The 16,083-nt window shown below is 42.5% G+C and overlaps 1 protein-coding gene across 2 annotated transcripts in view; it reads right to left on the minus strand.

Annotated features, from left to right (window-relative positions):
- castor1 (cytosolic arginine sensor for mTORC1 subunit 1) overlaps positions 1 to 14,155 on the minus strand; it is a 32,615-nt gene extending 18,460 nt beyond the window's left edge. The window contains exons 1-2 of one of the 2 annotated variants that reach the window (XR_009203142.1): positions 13,693 to 14,155; positions 2,436 to 2,506 (exon numbers count right to left, since the gene is read on the minus strand). Coding sequence is in view for 1 of the 2 variants with exons in the window: in XM_058375201.1 (XP_058231184.1) it covers positions 2,436 to 2,506; positions 13,693 to 13,805 (184 nt within the window). In the remaining variant the exon portion in view is untranslated. The remainder of the gene's footprint in view (positions 1 to 2,435; positions 2,507 to 13,692) is intronic. The other variant, XM_058375201.1, reaches the window with a different exon arrangement.
- Between the last annotated feature and the right edge of the window lie 1,928 nt (positions 14,156 to 16,083).

The raw sequence follows: 16,083 nt of genomic DNA on the forward strand, positions 1-16,083 counted from the left end.
CTCCGGGACCATCCAAATAAGGATTTTGGATCCGCTGTGTGCCACTGCTCACCGCCATCTTGAATCAGAGTGTATTCTTCAAAGTGAGCTGAGGTAATAAGGATATGTATAGTGTCCGTCAGCAGTCCATCATTTCTGCATCTGTATCCATCCCATAAGATCTTAATAAAAGAGTAGAACCCAATGTGGTCTTCTGATGTTGCAGCTCATTCAGCTCAGGCTTTGTCCAGATGCTTTTCTGCGCACCCCGGGTGTAAAGAGTGGCTATTTTAGCATTTCTGTCAGCTCAAACTAATCTGCGCATTCTCCTCTGATATCTATACACGTTATGTGAAAATCTCAAATCAAAGGGTTCTGAATTTGTCAACCAAACAACCATGCCATGGTGAAAATCACCGTGATCACTTGTTGATTTCTGACATGAGAATGAACTAAAGCTCTAGACCTGCGTCTACCTGTGCGACTGGACAACTGCATGAAAGGGCACAGGTGTTCCTATTAAAGTGGCCAGAGAGTGTATTTAATAGCTTTCAGTATTTATAAATAATATAATCCCACTTAAAGATGCATCAGAACATGCTAATGGTGCTTTCCTGTTCCTAAAGTTATATACTGGCTTCATGCTAACACTATCAGTTACAGCAGCTTGACTGTAACTTCATCCCCAAACCGGACACAGCTACAGTTATGGCCATTTAAATGGACGCTATTTTTATTCCTGCTCATGGGAACAGTAAGGAAATAAATTTTGGCTACTGGTGTGTACTCTTCGGGCCAGTTCATCAGGATCACTTTTACAGTTTTCCACTGCTTCAGAACTAATACTAGATGTAAAAAAAACCCAAAAAATCGCTAATAATATTTAGCCTACATGGTACTTGGTTTGCTAACAGCTAAGAGCGGAAAAATTTCTCTCAGCGAATAAAGGTTTGTGGAGTGAAGATGAGGAAAAAGTTTTGGTTCGCTAAGAGCTAAAAGTGGAAACATTTCTCCTAGTGAGTGAGTTTTCTTAGAGAAGATGAGGGGAAAAAATGACTTTTGTGCTAACCGCAAACAGTGGAAACTGTTATCTGAGTGAAAGTTTTGAGGTAAAAAATTGAGGTAAGTGTTTTGGTATGCTAACAGCGGAAACATTTCTCTTAGTGAGTGAAAATTTTCCTACAGAAGATGAGGGAAAAAAGTCTTGGTATGCTAACAGCTAACAGTGGAAACTTTTCTCTCAGTGAAAGACTTCCCAGTGAAGACGAGGAAGAAGACTTGTCATGCTAACTTCTAACAGCGGAAACATTTCTATCATTGAGTGAAATTTTACCGAAGCTGAGGAAAGAAAATTCCCAAGAGGACGCAAATATTAAACTCTTGGTTGAAGTATAACAGAATTAACACATTCATATTTAGCAACATTAACTAAGCTAGCCAGCTATGAACACAGCACAGCTTGTACACTTTAGTAATTAACTTGGCTAACGCTGCTACCACTCCAGCTGTGGAAACTACTAGTCTATTACTTTTTAGAGCTAAAATACAAGCTAGTACATCAAGCACTAACAAATTAGCTGACATTAGTCTAATGCTGCGTTTAAGGGGTAAAGAAGCGAGTGCAGGAATGGGTGGAGAAAGGTTTCGGGAGTTCTGTGGGATAGGAAATGTGATCAAGGGGAAGGTGTACAAGACAGTGGTGAGACCGGCCATGCTGTATGGGTTAGAGGCAGTGTCACTGACGAAGAGACAGGAGTCAGAGCTGGAGGTAGCAGAGATGAAGATGTTGAGGTTCTCTTTGGGAGTGAGACGGTTGGACAGGATTAGGAACGAGGACGTCAGAGGGACAGCTCATGTTGGACGTTTGGGGGACGAAGGCCAGATTAAGATGGTTTGGACATGTTCAGAGGAGGGAGAGTGAGTATATTGGTAGGAGAATGTTGGACATGGAGCTGCCAGGCAGGAGGTAAAGAGGAAGGCCAAAGAGGAAGGTATATGGATGGAATAAATGACGAAATGAAGCTAGTGTAGAGGATAAACAAGATAGGGATAGGTGGAGAGAGATGATTCGCTGTGGCGACCCCTGAAGGGAAAAGATGAAAGAAAAAGAAGTAGAAGTCTAATGTTGCGTTCATCTGCATTCATAAACAAGTTTTTTAGCTCAGCCTTCACACAGCGTGATGTTTTTCAGTACCATTTACCTTTGATTAGGTGTAAAAGCTAGATAGAGAACAATGGAAAAATCATTTATATTATGCTAGCAATGTAAATAAGCTGGAACACACTGACAGACACACACTTTTTTAATCCTCGACAGATATAATGGCTCTGGATGGATTCTCAATCTTGCAAAAGTTTGTTTAAAGAACACGCAAAGATAATGAACATAGGAATGGATAGAAATTGGATGGATTTAGTTCTTGTTCAGACAGAACATTCGCTGGAAAAGAGTTTACCTTTAAACCCTTCCTCGTCGAGGACGACGGTGTAATTTTCTGGCGTTTCTGTCAGACTGAAGAACTTGCATCTAAAAACAAGGAGAGATAAGAGAGGAGAAGAGAAGGGGGGAGAGAGAGAGAGAGAGAGAGAGAGAGAGAAGGAGAAGGAGAGAGAGAGAGAGAGAGAGACAGAGAAAAAGAGAGAGAGAGATTAGAATTATCAGATTGGACATTGGGTAACTAAACCAAAACAATGACAGATTGCTGCTTGGAGTTTTCCACAGTGCAGTAGAAGTGAGTCTGGCATACAGAATCTCAGACACACACAGAATCTCTCGGACACACACGGAATCTCGGACACACACGGAATCTCTCGGACACACACGGAATCTCTCGGACACACACGGAATCTCGGACACACAAGGAATCTCTCGGACACACACGGAATCTCTCGGACACACACGGAATCTCTCGGACACACACGGAATCTCTCGGACACACACGGAATCTCGGACACACACGGAATCTCGGACACACACGGAATCTCTCGGACACACACGGAATCTCTCGGACACACACGGAATCTCTCGGACACACACGGAATCTCTCGGACACACACGGAATCTCGGACACACACAGAATCTCTCGGACACACTTTTTTATTTTGAATTATTTTAAAGACACTCCAACTAGTTGTTATTTTGGAGAATTGACTAGAAGCCCTGTGAAAAGCGGCATCTTCTGATTGGACTAACATTAAAGGACAACAAGGGGAGATGGGTGTGTGTGTGTGTGAGTGTGTGTGTGTGTGTGAGTGTGTGTGAGTGAGTGAGTTAGTGAGTGTGTGTGTTCGTGTGTTCGCTTACATCATCTTAGGCCTTGACCCAAATTCTTCAAAGGAAGGCACCGAAACCGAGGAAAAACATGCTCTAATTTATTCAGGTCCATTGTCTCACAACCAATTGGGCTGAACCATTTCTACAAAGAGGGGTGGGGGATGGGGAGGTTTTTCGAGGGGGGGTGTGTGAACCTGACAAAGTTAGCAAAACTTGATTCCAAGATACTGATCTGTGAAGTGAAATGGGGAGGAAAGAAAAGTGAGAGGTAACTTTTTATATTAAATATTTATATTTTTATATTTAAAAAATTGTATTAAAAAATTCTTTATATTAAGAATTTACATTTAAAAAAACACTGTAAATTACTTAACAGCTAATAAAAAAAATTTGTCCCCCATTTGGATGATTACACACATATTTTGTTCAGCTTCTAGCTCAAAAACGAAAAAACAACAACAAATAAAACTAAATAGTTAATTTTTTTTCCCTTAATTTTTTAAACACCATTTTAACTGGATTTTTTTGCAACTACAAAGCAGCAGAAACAACCCTTTTGTCCGATCTAAACCTGTTGTTTCCGAGGGGTTTTGCTTTGTTTTTATTCGTTACGGAAAATATTGTTTTATTTTGTTGTGTACATTTTGACTAGAAATAAGGGTGAATTATTATTTATATTTTATTTTTTTTAAATCAACAACATTAAAAAAAACATTCATCGTGTACAACAGGAATATTAGCACTATTATATTTATTTCGTTTATTTTTTTAAAAGGAAAAATTATTTTTTTTTATTGAAAGTCTTCAATAAAAAAAATAAAAATAATATTAAATACATAAACATTTATTAACAAAAAATAAATAATAAATTATATGTTAAATAAAGGGAATAAATTATTATTATTATTATTAGGAAGCTTATTATAAAAAATATATAATTACATAATTGTAGATCCTCAAATCCTTTCCATATAATAAATATTCATCATAATAACTATTAGGACCATCTATATTTAGAATATACTATACTATACTATACTATAAAGACCTTAATAGCTATTAGGACCATTAGTCTTTTAATAAACAAATCAGTCTTCTAATCTAATGGAATATAATGTGAACAATGTGAAGCTGTTTTCTATAAAACATATATTTAATATTGCACAAAATATTTCAATTGAGGAAAAGACACCATCAGATCAGTATTTTCAATTCAATTCAATTTTATTTGTATAGCGCTTTTAACAAAGAGCATTGTCTCAAAGCAGCTTTACATGAGAAATGACATAGGAAAACAACAAACATATAAACAAACAGACAGACAGTCCTAGATGTTATCCCAAGCGAGCAAGCCTGAGGTGAATGAGGCGACTGTGGCAAGGAAAACTCCCTTAGATGGTATGAGGAAGAAACCTTGAGAGGAACCAGGGAACCCAAAAGGGAACCCATCCTCATTTGGGTGACAGTTATGTGATGCCGATACAGCATGTGTATAGTGTTATGTAAATCAATCAGTACATGTAACATGTCACTCATCAAAAGTTTCTCTCTTATGCACCATTAATCTGTCCATTCATTTGGTCTCCCATGAACCCTCGCCCCACCGGGCGGCTGAATCCTGTTTGAGCGCAACTCAGCAGAATCGAATCCAAAAAGCTGGGGTTCGAGCATAAAAGGGGAAAGAGTGCAGCTCCACCCGCAGAGCCGCCTTGCAGCGACAGCATTGTGTTAGCTACCCTCACACTTCCTGTTCACCCCTGAGAGCCCCTAGTGCTGCACTTCCTGCAAAGAGCCCTTCGCACGATCTGAGTCGCAAGAAAACATCCTTTAACATGTGCAGAGCAGAAAAAGGTCACGGTGATATGAGCTGAGCTTTCGAAATCAGTTACGCTTTTTCAATGCAGTAACTGCGTCACATATTAAAAAAAACAGTGTTATATCATTTTCCTTGAGGTGTTTGGATCCAGAAAGCATCAACAAGTTCCAAGCCAAGCATCTGGTGGCCAATTCCGTGCATATAGCAAAGGTCTAATAGTAAAATTTGCAAGCAAGGGAAAAAAAAACACCAGCTTCCTTCTGCATATTGTGTAAACGGTCATAATTAGTGAGCAAGATAGAGAAACCCGTGCAAAGTGTTGCAGTACTTCCAGCTTCGAGATGCATCATCAGGAGGTGTTTTTTTGCGTCAAAGAAACAAAGAAATCTTTGTTACTGTATTACACCATGCACAACATCAAAACATTGCCATCTATTATGCAAAAAAAAAATCCCTTCTGTAAAGCTAAAACAACAACTCACAAAAGGCGTGTGACGGACCTGCGACACAAATATCTCCCAGTTCTAATACTAGTACAGTCTGGAACACTAAAAAGTCCCATCAATTCATCCATCCATCTATCCATCCACCCATCCATCCTTGCATAAGGTTAAAACATTTCCAAACATAATGCAAAAATGACCCAGACATGATGCAAATATACCCGAGACACAAGGCCAAAATCCCTCCCAGACATGATGCAAATATATCCCAGACACAAGGCCAAAATGCCCCCCCGGGTCATAACGCAGAAATACCCCGGACACAAGTCCAAAACAAATCAGACATAACACAAAAATACTCCAGACAAAAGACCAAAACATCCCAGACACAAGATCAAAATACCCGAGACACAAGATCAAAACGGCCCAGACACAAGATCAAAACACCCCAGACATAACGCAAAAATACCCCAGACGCAAGGCCAAAACGTTTGACATGACACCAAAGTGCATCCCAGACAAACCACACAGTGTCCCAAAGATGACACCAAACTGCATCCCAGACATGACACCAAAATGCCCCAGACATGACACCAAACTGCATCCCAAATATGACACCAAAATGCCATAGACACCAAAATGCCCTAGACATGACACCAACATGCCCCAGACATGACCTCAAAATGCCATGGACACCAAAATGCCCTAGACATGACCTCAAAATGCCATGGACACCAAAATGCCCTAGACATGACCTCAAAATGCCAGAGACACCAACATGCCCCAGACATGACCTCAAAATGCCATAGACACCAAAATGCCCTAGACATGACCTCAAAATGCCAGAGACACCAAAATGCCCCAGACATGACCTCAAAATGCCATAGACACCAAAATGCCCCAGACATGACCTCAAAATGCCATAGACACCAAAATGCCCCAGACATGACACCAACATGCCCCAGACACCAAAATGCCCCAGACATGACACCAACATGCCCCAGACATGACCTCAAAATGCCACAGACACCAAAATGCCCTAGACATGATACCAACATGCCCCAGACATGACCTCAAAATGCTCCAGACATGACACCAAAATGCCATAGACACTAAAATGCCCCAGACATGACACCAACATGCCCCAGACATGACACCAACATGCCATAGACACCAAAATGCCCTAGACAAGACCTCAAAATGCCCAAGACATGACACCAACATGCCCCAGACATGACTCCAAAATGCGCCCCAGACATGACACCAACATGCCCCAGACATGACACCAACATGCCCCAGACATGGCCTTAAAATGCCCCAGATATGACTCCAAAATGCCCCAGATATGACTCCAAAATGCCCCAGATATGACTCCAAAATGCCCCAGATATGCTATAAAATGTGCCCCAGACATGACACCAACATGCCCCAGACATGACACCAACATGCCCCAGACATGACTACAAAATTCAAGATTAAAGATTCAAGAAGCTTTTATTGTCATTTCAACCACATATATCTGACGCAGTACATAGTGAAATGAAACACCGTTTCTCCGGGACCCTGGTGCTACAGAAACATAAACATACAACATAAAGTTTGGACACAAAACCACAACAACACAGAGCTGGGACAGAAGTCTGTCCTAGCCACATAAAATGCAAAGTGTGCAACTAGATGCAAACAGAGCAAGGAAAAGACAGTGCAGAAACAATAAAAAGACAACACAAAAACACAGGACACTTAGCGCCGGAAGAGAGAATGATGTAAAATGAAATGTAAAATGAAATAATGTACAACAATTGAGAAACTGTAGAAAAAACAGGTAACTAATAACACATATGATTATAACATATGTATATGTATATATATATATATTACACCAACATGCCCCATATATATATATATATATACATATATAGCGGCCTGACAACACGTATTGTGTAAAGATGCAGTAGCAGCGGTTTAGGTAGTGCAAATAGAAATAAACATAAATATAGCAGCGGATGAAACATTAACAGGGTAGTACAATAATTAATGAACAATATAAGTTTGTTCACACAGGTGAGAGAGAGAGTGTGCGAGTGTGTGTGTGAGAGAGACAGAGAGTTTTGTGCAGTTCAGTCCTGGGTGTATGTGTGTGTGAGAGAGAGATTTGTACAGTTCAGTCCAGGGTGTGTGTGTGTGTGTCTGTGTGTGTCTGTGTGTGTGTGTGAGAGAGAGAGATTTGTACAGTTCAGTCCAGGGTGTGTGTGTGTGTGTCTGTGTGTGTCTGTGTGTGTGTGTGAGAGAGAGAGATTTGTACAGTTCAGTCCAGGGTGTGTGTGTGTGTGTGTGTGTGTCTGTGTGTGTGTATGTGTGCGTGAGAGAGAGATTTGTACAGTTCAGTCCAGGGTGTGTGTGTGTGTGTGTGTCTGTGTGTGTGTGTGTGTATGTGTGTGTGAGAGAGAGATTTGTACAGTTCAGTCCAGGGTGTGTGTGTGTGTCTGTGTGTGTGTGTGTGTATGTGTGTGAGAGAGAGAGATTTGTACAGTTCAGATTTGTACAGATTTGTACAGTTCAGTCCAGGGTGTGTGTGTGTCTGTGTGTGTCTGTGTCTGTGTGTGTGTGTGTGTATGTGTGTGAGAGAGAGAGATTTGTACAGTTCAGTCCAGGGTGTGTGTGTGTGTGTGTGTGTGTGTGTGTGTGTGTGAGAGAGAGAGATTTGTACAGTTCAGTCCAGGGTGTGTGTGTGTCTGTGTCTGTCTGTGTGTGAGAGAGAGAGATTTGTACAGTTCAGTCCAGGGTGTGTGTGTGTGTCTGTGTCTGTGTGTGTGTGTGTATGTGTGTGAGAGAGAGAGATTTGTACAGTTCAGTCCAGGGTGTGTGTGTGTGTGTCTGTGTGTGTGTGAGAGAGAGAGATTTGTACAGTTCAGTCCAGGGTGTGTGTGTGTGTGTCTGTGTGTGTCTGTGTCTGTGTGTGTATGTGTGTGAGAGAGAGAGATTTGTACAGTTCAGTCCAGGGTGTGTGTGTGTGTGTCTGTGTGTGTCTGTGTCTGTGTGTGTATGTGTGTGAGAGAGAGAGATTTGTACAGTTCAGTCCAGGGTGTGTGTGTGTGTGTCTGTGTGTGTGTGAGAGAGAGAGATTTGTACAGTTCAGTCCAGGGTGTGTGTGTGTGTGTGTGTGTCTGTGTCTGTGTGTGTATGTGTGTGAGAGAGAGAGATTTGTACAGTTCAGTCCAGGGTGTGTGTGTGTGTGTGTCTGTGTGTCTGTGTGTGAGAGAGAGAGATTTGTACAGTTCAGTCCAGGGTGTGTGTGTGTGTGTGTGTGTGTCTGTGTGTGAGAGAGAGAGATTTGTACAGTTCAGTCCAGGGTGTGTGTGTGTGTGTGTCTGTGTGTGTCTGTGTGTGAGAGAGAGAGATTTGTACAGTTCAGTCCAGGGTGTGTGTGTGTGTGTCTGTGTGTGTCTGTGTGTGTGTGAGAGAGAGAGATTTGTACAGTTCAGTCCAGGGTGTGTGTGTGTGTGTCTGTGTGTCTGTGTGTGTGTGAGAGAGAGAGATTTGTACAGTTCAGTCCAGGGTGTGTGTGTGTGTCTGTGTGTCTGTGTGTGTGTGTCTGTGTGTGTCCGTGTGTGAGAGAGAGATTTGTACAGTTCAGTCCAGGGTGTGTGTGTGTGTGTGTGTGTGTGTGCACGCATGTGTGTGTGTGTGTGTGTGAGAGAGAGTTTTGTACAGTTCAGTCCTGGGTGTTGAGGAGCCTGATGGCTTGAGGGAAGAAACTGTTACACAGTCTGGTTGTGAGGGCCCGAATGCTTTGGTACCTCTTTCCAGATGGCAGGAGGGTGAAGAGTGTGTGTGAGGGGTGTGTGGGGTGTGTAAGAGTGTGTGTGAGGGGTGTGTGGGGTCGTCCACAATGCTGTTTGCTTTGCAGATGCAGCATGTAGTGTAAATGTCCATGATAGAAATGTCCAAGAGGGGAGAGAGACTCTTCTCAGCTGTCCTCACTATCCGCTGAAGGGTCTTGCGATCTGAGACGGTGCAGTTCCAAAACCAGGCAGTGATGCAGCTGCTCAGGACGCTCTCCATGGTCCCTCTGTAGAACACAGTCAGGATGGGGGGAGGGAGATGGGCTTTCCTCAGCCTCCTCAGGAAGTAGAGGTGCTGCTGGCTCTGTGCTCTCCTGAGGTCAACAACCATCTCTCTGGCTTTACACCAGGCTGTTAGCCACTGCACCTCCTCTCTGTATGCTGACTCGTCGTTCTTGATGATGAGACCCACCACGGTCGTGCCATCGGCGAACTTGACGATGTGGTTGGATCTGTGCATTGCTGCACAGTCGTGAGTCAGCAGAGTGAACAGCAGTGGACTGAGCACACAGCCCTGAGGAGCTCCAGTGCTCAGTGTGGTGGTGTTGGAGATGCTGTTCCCGATCCGGACTGACCGAGGTCTCTCAGTCAGGGAGTCCAGGATCCAGCTGCAGAGAGAGGTGTTCAGGCCCAGCAGGCTCAGTACGAGTATGAGTCCTTACAGTCCAGGTGTGTGAGGGTCAGATGGAAGGTTGTGGTGATGGCATCGTCCGTGGAGCGGTTAGGACGATACGCAAACTGCAAGGGGTCCAGTGATGGTGGTAGCTGTGTCTTGATGTGCCTCAGGACGAGCCTCTCGAAGCATTTCATCACGATCGGTGTGAGTGCCACAGGGCGATAGTCCAGGTCCTCCTTCCATTTGGATGATAGTCATTGAGGCAGGAAACCGTAGATTGCCCCAGACATGACCTCAAAATGCCATAGACACCAAAATTCCACACATGACTCCAAAATGCATCCCAGACATGGCACTCTAAATGTCAAATGTCCTCTATAACACCAAAGAAATATATCAAATGATTTGTTGAAAGCTTTATCTCATAAAAACACTCCTGTCACATCCATAACACCAATCAATTCCTCTGATATAAAGATAAATATCCTAGTTTTATAAATATCTGGCAGGATTTTCCTTGAAAAGCTTCATCATAAATTACAAGATACTTAAACTGTCTCTCTGAGGCTAAAATATCTCCAGGCGAATAAAGACAAGTGAAAACAAGTTCCTTCGATTGTTATACGCAGAACACTGAAAGTGGACACAACACAGACAGGAACCTAATATATGAGGACACACACACACACACACACACACACACACACACACACTGAAAACACAGCAAATAATTACTGAATTCAGAGCATGTGATCATCTCCCCCGTGTCTGATTTGAACTCCAGCAGTTTAGACTTCTAAAAAATCCTCCCGACGTTGAATTTGAACCTTAATTCTGCTCTTCCGCAACATCTGGGAGACGAGCGAACTCGAACCCCATCCCCACATCCAGACGAGTGACTGCATTGTGAAACAGCAAAACAAAACTCCACTCTATACCACAAAGCCACGACCCAAATTTCTACAAAGGAGGCTTTTATATAACCGTGTTTATTCTGTTCGCTCCTTCGATCCGCTCTACTGACTACAATCGTTCACTTTCGTGTCTTCTCAAATTTCTCAAAGCTACTGAGTCATTCATCATCTGAGCAATACAGTGACAATTCCATGCTGGCGTTACGCAACAGGACGTCCTAACAGATGCCAGGACATGTTTGAGCTCAAGCGCAGTGCTGAGCATCGGCGCCATCAGACGAGAAACTCCTCAGTATTGTCCACTTTTGCACGGATATTCCCAAATATCATTTGGTGGGCTGTGAACTTTTCTGAGGAACCCAAAAGAACAGCCATCGATTTCCTACGTTTCTTACCTTAACTCTGAATTTCTGCACTTCTTTACTTTAATTAGATAATGTCATAATGACTCATCAAAAATGGTCTCTGGAATTCGAGGCAGAGTTTAGAATACAAAGTCATTCCAGGAAGCAGCTTCTAAGTCTACAAAGAAAGAAATCTTACTCTACGGTATCGCCAGTGTATCAGTCAAGTGTGCTGGTTTACAACACATCAGTTGCTACATTTTTATTTTGGCCAGAGTTTCCCTTAAACCACACGACCGTCTGATTTTTATTGTCCATACCACCAAAAAAGGTGCCATCTATTAGAAAATAAAATGTTTTAGATATCCAGGTACACAAAAAATGTCTCACATGTAAGGCTAAAACACCCCTGGTATGCATGAGTCCCACTCATAAGACTAAACCAGTTCCACCACCAACACACAAAATGTTACCTTTAAAACATCCATCTATAACACGCAACACGCCAAACGTCGCATATATAACACACCAAAATTCTTATCTGTAACACGGCAAACGTCGCATCTGTAACATGCCAAACGTCGCATCTGTAACACGGCAAACGTCGCATCTGTAACACGGCAAACGTCGCATCTGTAACACGGCAAACGTCGCATCTGTAACATGCCAAACGTCGCATCTGTAACACGACAAACGTCGCATCTGTAACACGACAAACGTCGCATCTGTAACACGACAAACGTCGCATCTGTAACACGGCAAAAGTCGCATCTGTAACACGGCAAACGTCGCATCTGTAACACGGCAAACGTCGCATCTGTAACACGCCAAACGTCGCATCTGTAACACGGCAAACGTCGCATCTGTAACATGCCAAACGTCGCATCTGTAACACGGCAAACGTCGCATCTGTAACACGGCAAACGTCGCATCTGTAACACGGCAAACGTCGCATCTGTAACACGGCAAACGTCGCATCTGTAACACGGCAAACGTCGCATCTGTAACACGGCAAACGTCGCATCTGTAACACGGCAAACGTCACATCCATACTACACAAATGTCCCATCTGTAACACACAAAATATCCCATTTATAAAAAAAAAACAAATATCCCATCTGTTATTCTAGAACCTCCCCACCACCAAGGCACAAAACATCCGATCCCTAACATGCATTTTCCCACCCATAACACACAAATGTCTCATCCATAAAGTCTTTTCCATATGGCACAAATGTCCCACCTGTAACACACAAATGTTCCACTTACAATGCGCAAAATAACACACAAATGTTCCACTTACAATGCGCAAAATAACACACAAATGCCACGACATTAACATCCTGCATCATCCAAACAAAGACACATAGGCACGAACATCCCACCTGTAACACACTAATATTACCTCTATAATACACAAATGTCCCTTCTGTAACACACATAACGCATGTCCCATCCCTAATACACCCAACACACCAAATGTCCAATTCATAACACACCAAATGTCCCATTTATAACGCACAGGTGTCCCATCCGCAAGACAAAAACATTCTCTCCTGCAAGTCACAAAACTTCATAATGTCCTAACATGCAAATTTTCCAACACAAAGCTCAAATGTCTCACTTTTCCATACTGCACAGACGTCCCACCAGAAAGACACATATGTCTTATCGCAAAGACCAAATGCCCCACCTGTAACGCACAAATGTACCTTCTCTAACACACCAGATGACACACAAATATCCCACCTGTAACACACAAACGGTCCACTTATAATGCACTAAATAACACACAAATGTGTGTCTGTACGACATAAATGTCCTGAATCATAGGAACGCAGACACTTGTGCACAAATGTCCCACACCAATATTACCTCTATAATACACAAATGTCCCTTCTGTAACACACATACCGTATGTCCCATCCCTAACACACCTAACACACCAAATGTCCAATCTATAACACACAAATGTCCCATTTATAATGCACAGGTGTCCCCTCTGCAAGACAAAAACATTCTCCCCTGCCAGTCACAAAACTTCATAATGTCCTAACATGCAAATTTTCCAACACAAAGCTCAAATGTCTCACTTCTCCATACTGCAAATGTCCTAAGCATGCAAATTTTCCCATGTGTAAAAGCACACACGTCTCACTCGTAACACACAAACACCTCCTCCATACTGCACAGACGTCCACACACATGTCTTATCCCTAAGACCAAATGTCCCATCTCAAGTCAATGGGTATTAATACTGGCTTAATGAGAAAAACCCAAGCATCAAGACTGGACATTAAAGTGTCCTACCCAGTCTGTACAGGTGAACAGGTTTAAAGAGTCTGGACCTCAACAAGCTGATCTGAGAATGTGAGCTGAAGACCACAGTGAGAAACATCAGCAGTGAAGATCTTCACAGGTATGGAGTCAGGAAGGTGAGATCTGATGATAATAAACTCACCTGGTTCTGTTCCGCAGGAATATGAGTTTGATCAGGGGGTGGGTGTAATGCTGCAGCCCTCCTCTGCTGATGCTGGTCACTCTCACTCTATGATCCAGAATGTGCAGGTCCATCGCTTCTTCTCTGCACGGCTAAGGAAGAAGAAGATAAAGAGCAAACACCACGCGATCAAGTCCCACAACCACCAAAAGCAGGCTTACGGATAGATCTGCCCGTGTAACTCCGCATTCCCGAAATATAGACTGGATTCCGTTTGGTTTAAACAGCCATCTTAGTTCCCCAGCAGACACGCTGAGACTCGGGAACTGGACAGTGTAGAGAAAAGGAGGAGGACACAAGCCACGCCCCCCTTGAGGTTAAAGCCGTAGTTAAAAGAGACCACGCCCCCACTTTTGGTTTAAAGGGACAGCGTCCTTTTATTTCTTTGCACAGGACGAGATCACGATATTGCCAAAAGTTTTGGGACACCCCTCCAAATCATTGAATTCACGTGTTGATTTGCTTGGTGTTAGTGAAAGGACCTCTTTATGCTTCAGCTTCATACCAAGACATTTTGGACAATTTCATGCTCTTTGTGGGAACAGTTTGGGGATGACCCCTTCCTGTTCCAGCATGACTGCACACCAGTGACCAAAGCAAGGTCCATAAAGACATGGATGAGGGAGTTTGGTGTGGAGGAACTTCACTGAGTCCTGACCTCAACCTGATAGAACACCTTTGGGATGAATTAGAGCGGAGACTGTGAGCCAGACCAAAACCAGAGACGTCTGCCTTTACATGCACATGAATGTAATATGGAGTTGTTACGCCCTTTGCAGCTATAACAGCTTCTGAGAAGGCTTTCCACAAGGTTTAGGAGTGTGTTTAGACCATTCCACTCGAAGCGCATTTGTGAGGTCAGACACTGATGTTGGACGAGAAGGTCTGGCTCAAAGTCTCCGCTCTAATTCATCCCAAGGGTGTTCTATCAGGTTGAGGTCAGGACTCCTCCAAGTCAAGTTCCTCCACACCAAACTCACTCATCCATGTCTTTATGGACCTTGCTTTGGTCACTGGTGTGCAGTCATGTTGGAACAGGGAGGGGTCATCCCCAAACTGTTCCCACAAAGAGCATGAAATTGTCCAAAATGTCTTGGTATGCAGCTGAAGCATTAAGAGTTCCTTTCACTGGAACAAAGGGGCCGAGTCCAACCTCTGAAAAACAACACCTGAACTCAATGATATGGAGTGTTGTCCCAAAACTTTTGACAATATAGTGTACCTGTGTGGAAAAATCCTTAAAATTATCAAAATTTGAATTTATTTCTATTTCTGTCTTTTTATTAGCCTATTTGAACATTTTTGCAAAGTTTTAGACTTTAGAAAGATATTAAACCTCGTCCTTCTCCAACATGGCCTTAGTCGAAAGATCGCCATGGCGATATTAGAAAGTATCCTGAATAATGTGAATAAAACATTTCCAAATTTCTTCCTAAGATATATTTACGTTTTCTTAAAGAGGTCAAAGTATGTTCATAGCAGAAACATTTTGGTTGAAACCTGGCTGTTTAACCAAAAACTCACCTGAACACACATACGACAGGTTACGTAAAAATGTACAGTGTCTGGTTGTTTTATGGGGTATTTCATTGTACCATTAACACAATCGGACAACATTCTGTCCTGCTACAAAATGCCCAGACTTCCCAAACACTTTTATCATAAATACCAATAAAATATACCAATATTTTGTGCAACTTAACACCAAAGGCCACGTTGCACCATATACTTTGTCATGAACTATTGGACAAGTAAATGATGCTCCTAAGGAACTCAAATTACACACTTCCTATTTTCTATTTCCCAGGCGCTATAATTAAAACCACAAAGTACAACACTGGACAATATGCTGCAGAACATCGGGGTTTCTACAGCAATTATACTTACTACAGTAACACAGACAAGAAGAATTAGCATCAGTCTGTTACTGTTTTTTGTTTCGGAAGTGAACTGTGTGGTAAATACAGCAGACCCACCTTCCCCTATCCCTGTATATCGTTTCGTTGACAGTGTTACTGTCAGGCTTAAGAGAAATTAGACATTGACTATTAGACCATAAGGGCATTAGAATGTCCCAAATGTCCTCAGGCTGCTAGCATGCATTCTGTTAAGTGTTAAGGCTTAGCATGTGTTTTGAATGGTTAAATGCTTATTTTTTCTAGATTCACTTTTGGTAAAAGGATCGTCTTTAAGAGGTACAATAGCACCAGAATTGCAGAACCGCTCATAAACTTTATGACTTTTAATACAGTTCGTTGTTAGTCCGTCTTCACCCCCGGATTTTAACTAGGAAGCTTGTTAGTTATACTATTTTAAGGAGTAAATCAGAAGCTTTATACATAGTTCTTACTT

The sequence above is a fragment of the Hemibagrus wyckioides genome, linkage group LG22 (genome assembly GCF_019097595.1).
Source record: "Hemibagrus wyckioides isolate EC202008001 linkage group LG22, SWU_Hwy_1.0, whole genome shotgun sequence".
NCBI classification, from domain to species: domain Eukaryota; kingdom Metazoa; phylum Chordata; class Actinopteri; order Siluriformes; family Bagridae; genus Hemibagrus; species Hemibagrus wyckioides.